The sequence below is a fragment of the Euphorbia lathyris genome, chromosome 2, assembly GCF_963576675.1.
Source record: "Euphorbia lathyris chromosome 2, ddEupLath1.1, whole genome shotgun sequence".
Lineage (NCBI taxonomy): Eukaryota > Viridiplantae > Streptophyta > Magnoliopsida > Malpighiales > Euphorbiaceae > Euphorbia > Euphorbia lathyris.
The window spans coordinates 53161391-53167390 of record NC_088911.1 but is presented as its reverse complement, the minus strand read 5'-3'; the positions used below and the strand labels follow the sequence as shown (position 1 = coordinate 53167390).

At 39.9% G+C, this 6000-nt stretch overlaps 1 protein-coding gene across 1 annotated transcript; it reads left to right on the top strand.

Annotated features, from left to right (window-relative positions):
* Positions 1-265: 265 nt before the first annotated feature.
* On the top strand, positions 266-1949 carry LOC136216985 (ammonium transporter 2 member 5-like). Its single transcript, XM_066003540.1, has 3 exons — positions 266-862; positions 936-1221; positions 1295-1949. Exons 1-3 carry the CDS (start codon positions 266-268, stop codon positions 1837-1839), a joined length of 1428 nt encoding a protein of 475 aa, XP_065859612.1. The 3' UTR covers positions 1840-1949.
* Positions 1950-6000: the final 4051 nt, after the last annotated feature.

Below are 6000 nucleotides of genomic sequence, written 5' to 3'. Positions count from 1 at the left end.
CCATATATATTATACAGAAAAACCCTTAGGTAGTATCAAGTGCAGAAGCCTTGTTGTTGGCGTTGGCGTGAGTTCCATTGCTCAATTTCATATAATCATCGTATCATCCGCTACTCAGCAAAATGACATCTTGTGTCCAATTCTCTCTTAACTGAAAACAGAAATATTGTACAAAAACGATGATAACAAACAAATTGTATATATATACATATAACATAATCACTTCCCACAATTAACATCTCAATTAACCTCTTAATTATCAGAAATGGCACAATGGAATCTCCCAGCGGGTCTGATGCCGGACGATGCCAGCCCCGACTGGATGAGCAAAGCCGATAACGCATGGCAGCTGACAGCAGCGACCATGGTAGGCCTCCAGAGCGTGCCGGGTTTAGTGATACTTTACGGCAGCATTGTGAAGAAAAAATGGGCAGTGAACTCAGCGTTTATGGCCTTATATGCATTTGCTGCGGTTCTTGTTTGCTGGGTGGGATGGGGGTACCGGATGTCTTTCGGTGATAAGCTTGCACCATTTTTGGGGAGGCCAGATGTTTCTTTGGATCAGAAGTATCTATTCACTCAGGCTTTTTTGGGGAAATTTCCTAATGCTACTATGATTTATTTCCAGTTTGTGTTTGCTGCTATAACATTGATTTTGGTAGCTGGAGCATTGCTTGGGAGGATGAATTTTCATGCTTGGATGATATTTGTACCTCTTTGGCTGACCTTTTCTTACACAATTGTTGCTTATAGTATTTGGTCTACTAATGGGTGGTTGTCTACTAGAGGAATTATTGATTATTCTGGTGGTTATGTCATTCATTTGTCTTCTGGAGTTGCTGGTTTCACTGCTGCTTATTGGGTATTTATGTTTATATTTTTCATTATGTGAGTGAGTGTTGTAAAATGAAGAAGCTAATTAGGGTAAAATGCAGGTTGGGCCAAGAGCAAACAAGGACAGAGAAAGGTTTCCACCCAATAATATTCTGCTTATGTTAGCAGGAGCTGGGTTGCTTTGGATGGGTTGGACTGGATTCAACGGTGGAGATCCTTACAGTGTGAGTGTTGATGCATCTTTAGCCGTTCTTAACACTCATGTGTGCACTGCTACTAGCTTGCTCACATGGCTGCTTCTGGATATAATTTTCTTTGGAAAACCATCTGTCATTGGAGCTACTCAAGGCATGATCACTGGCCTTGTTTGCATCACTCCTGCTGCTGGTAACTTAACTTATTCACCCATTCTCACAAGTGTTTGCTTCTGGTAACTTAACTTGTATGAATTGAATTACAGGAGTTGTGCAAGGATGGGCAGCAATCATAATGGGGCTATTATCAGGAAGCATACCATGGTACACAATGATGGTTCTTCACAAGAAAATATGGCTATTGAAGCAAGTAGATGACACTATGGCTGTTTTCCATACTCATGCTGTAGCTGGTAGTTTAGGTGGAATTCTAGCTGGATTCTTTGCTGAGCCTAAGCTTAACAGGATCTTCTACTTAGTAGATTCCTGGGAACATTACATTGGACTTGCGTATGGACTTAAAAACGGCAAGGCTGGTGCCGGTTTTAGGCAAATGGGAATTCAACTTCTAGGAATTATATTTGTTATATGTGTAAACGTTTTCACCACCAGCGTTATATGTTTCGTAATAAAGTTTGTTGTTCCTCTAAGACTTTCGGACGAAGAACTACAAACAGGAGATGATGCTATTCATGGAGAAGAAGCGTATGCATTATGGGGAGATGGGGAGAAATATGAATCAAGGCATAATAATTCTGTCTATGATGAGTTTCCTCAGGTTCTTCCTAAAGGTCAGGTTGAAATGGCTTGAAATAATCATCTGAAGTCGAATCACTTATGGTTTGATTTCTTTCTCATCTTTAATTTAATTTTCTTGTATTGTTTTGCTTTCTTTGTTTACCAGAAAAGTGTAGATTTTTTATTCGGATAATATGACTGTAATAATGTACTCATCATCGTCATCTATTGTAATAAGACTAAACATCCATCTCGGATTTTTCTATAGTGATGATTATTTATATATATATATATATATATATATATATATATATATATATATATATATATGCACGTTTTGGGATTCATTAATTGGAAAACCAGCAGATAAACAGAAAATATAAAGATAAAGAAGGGAATTAATTTTTTTTTTACAAGAAACAACAACAACAAAGCCTTAGTCCCGAAATGATTCGGGGTCGGCTAATATGAACCATCATATAAAACCGTGAAAGTCAAGTCGTGTCAGTGACACAGATTCGCTCCCTCCAATCCGTCCTATCCACTACCATATTTTCCTCAATTCCCAGTAAACTCATATCACTCTCGATCACCTTCCTCCAAGTTTGCTTAGGTCTTCCCATACCCCTCACCACTACATCCCTTTGCCACTCTTCGGTTCTCCTAACCGGCGCATCAAGCGCTCTACGTCTCACATGGCCAAACCACCTTAGTCGGTTTTCTCTCATTTTATTCTCAATAGATGTGACCCCTACTTTTGTCCTAATTATTTCATTACGCACCCGGTCCTTTCTCGTATGACCACACATCCATCTAACAATGCTGGTCTAATTGCCGTCCGGTAGAATTTTCCCTTCAATCTATTAGGCATGCCGGGATCACAAAGGAAACCCGTAGCACTCTTCCACTTCGACCAACCAGCTTTAATCCTATGAGCAACATCTCCATCTACTTCTCCATCCGTTTGGATAATAGATCCTAAATACCGGAAGCAATCCGAAGCCTGAACAACTCTCCCATCTAGGGTGATTGTCCCTTCCTCCCTACTCCTACGGCCGCTAAACTTACACTCCAAATATTCTGTCTTACTTCGACTCAACTTAAAGCCTCTAGATTCTAGAGTTTGCCTCCATAGTTCCAACTTCCTCTCCACTCCTTCTTTCGTCTCATCAACCAACACGATATCATCTGCAAACAGCATGCACCATGGTATTAAGTGTCAATATGAAAAAGTTGCACTAATCTGACTTAAGTGTGCTCCTTGGATTTTCAAACGTCATGATTGGGATAAAGGTGGCGGCTGGCCCATGGGCAGTGGCGGATCCAGGATTTCCGAATAGGGGGGCTAATTTTAGCCCAAGATTAAAAAAAAAAAAATCTTGCATATATAAAAGAGTAAAATCAAAGTATACAAAATTTTAATTGTATTGATAAATAAATACTAAAAAGTACTTGTTACATATACTATATTACCGGAAAATGTACCTATTTTTTTGACAACGGACACGCTCTCGATATGTGGCAAATCTATTCTTCGAAACCCCGAATTTTGAAAATATTGTAAAATGGCTTCATTTTCAACACTGTTAAAAGAAATATTCTCAATGTAGCACAACAAGCAATTTGTGAGAAGTTTATCTCCCATCCGGTTGCGTAAATCCATCTTAACAATATTAAGTGCTGAAATATATGGCACAAATCAAAATCACTAAATTAAATCCTCAAATCAAAATCACTAAATTAAAGAATCTAAATTAATTCTATAAATTAAAAACACTAAATCAATAATCCAAAATCAAAACCCCTAAATTAAAGTAAAGTAACCTAAATTGTAAACCTAAAATCAAAACCCCTAAAATTAATGAACCTAAATTAATTCCATAAACTAAAAACCCTAAACTAACTTTCACTACAATTTTCCAAACCAAAATAATATAATACACCGACTTCTTTCATTTTTTAAACATCTGACAATAGCCGCGTTTGTCTCTCCGTTTTGCCCTAGAGTCCTAACGTGAGAGTGTCTCTTCTCAACCGAGTAAGAGGGTCGATCTTTTCGTCACCGGCGCCGACAATTTGCTTTGAGTGTGTCGTGTGTTGCTGCCATTTTGTTTGTGCGATATATCAGTTACTGTGAAGAAATCGTAGGGTAAGGCTTGGGTCTGAAATCAGGTTTTGCTGTTCAGAGATACCAAAAAAAATAGAAAAACTGGTGTTGGAAAGAAAACTGGATGGATAAACGGAAAGAAGGAAGTGTTGAAGGAGATTTTGCTAGGTTAAAATTGTCCAGGGATGAAGATGATCACTTTGATTTTCTGGCAGCAGCAGAATCAAATACTAGTGCTGGTTGTGGACTTTCATTAATAGGGAAATTCCTTACGGAACGACCTGTCATTTTTCTAGCCATGAAAACTAAGCTCGCAGATTTATGGAGGCCAGGGAGAGGAGTAGCGATATCTGAAGTTACCTCAAATCTATTTATTTTTGAGTTTTTTCATATTGTGGATAGAGATAGGGTCCTTGCTGGAGGCCCCTGGTCCTTTGATAATAATATGCTTGTACTGGTGGAGTGGAAATTAGGAGTGATTCCGGAGCAGGTTAATCTAGACTTTGTGGATATATGGGTTCAGGTTCATGATTTACCAGTAGGTTGTATGTCAGAAGCTATTGGCAGACAAATTGGTGATTTCATAGGAACTTTTAAGGAATATGATCAAAATAATAATATTGGCATAAGGAGGCAATATATGAGAATCAGAGTGTCAATGGATGTGGGAAAACCTTTGAAAAGGTGTAAAAAGATTAAGAAATCTGCAACTGAGTGGTCCTTTATTAGATTTAAATATGAACGCTTATGCAATTTTTGTTACATTTGCGGACATATAGGGCATACTGACAAGTATTGTGAAATTCTCTTTCGGCTACCGGAAAAGGAAATTACACGAGAATGGGGCGACTGGCTCCGTGCATCCATGCGTAGGGGAGGAGAGCAGGGTGCATCAAAATGGCTCCACACACCTAGTGGAAGTAGTAGCAGTGAGGAGAAATGGGAGAAATTAAATGAGAAAAGCAGATTTAGGGATAGGGGAACGGCTTCAGCTGGAGCTGGAGGGCTGATTGCACAAAAAGAGGATATGATCATGGAAGAGGAGTCAGAATTAGCACTAACAGAGGCTAGAAAGCGTAGGAGAGCGGAGACAGGAGACAAAAATAAACAAGCTGAAACAGCAACATTTGGTAGGTTGCAAACAGAAATTGATTCTTCCAGAATTACTCAGGATAAATCTTTTTCTCCTAATATTGAAGCGGCGAGACCTGAGGAGCAGGTCCGCCGAGAGTCATGAGTTGTCTAAGCTGGAACTGTCGGGGTCTAGGAAACCCCCGGGCAGTTCGATATTTGAGTGAGTTATTAAAGGCTCACATCCCATCAATGGTGTTTCTTATGGAGACACTTGTAGATAAAAAAAAAGAGTTGAAGGATTGAGTAAGAAACTTCATTTTGAAGGCTGTTTTGTAGTGGATGCGAGGGGACACAGTGGGGGTCTTGTGTTGCTGTGGAAAGTCAAAGATATGGTGGACATAAAATCCTTCTCGGATCACCATATTGAGGCTACTGTTAGAGAGGGGTGCACTGATGCTTGGAGGTTTGTGGGATTTTATGGGTATGCTGATCGAAATAGACATAAGGAATCCTAGGATCTATTACGAAATCTGGCGGCTTGTAGTTCTCTACCATGTTTGGTAAGTGGGGACTTTAACTGCATTCTAAACCAGAATGAAAAGGCTGGTGGGCCATAATATCCGACACAATTGATAAATCAGTTCGCTGAGGCAATTCGGGACAGTAATATATTCGAATTAAGAATGGGTGGTAGCCAGTTCACTTGGGAAAGGGGGAAAGGGACTCAGCATTGGGTCAGAGAGAAACTGGATAGAGCTTTTAGGTCCAGCGACTGGTGTAGCAAGTTCTCGGGATACAAAGTAACGAATGTAGTGGCAACATACTCGGATCACTCCCCATTGCTGATTACTCTTCAGGAGAGGGAACAAAGTAAGGTCAGGAAGAGGTTCAGATTTGAGGAAGCCTGAATACAGGAAGGTGGTTTTGACGAGCTTGTTCGGGGCTGTTGGGACAGGAATAGAGGAGTGACAGTGTTGGGAAGGATGGCGGCTTGTAGTCTATAGATGGATGAATGGGGTCGTCAATTTCGAAGAAGGTTCAGGGGAATAATTG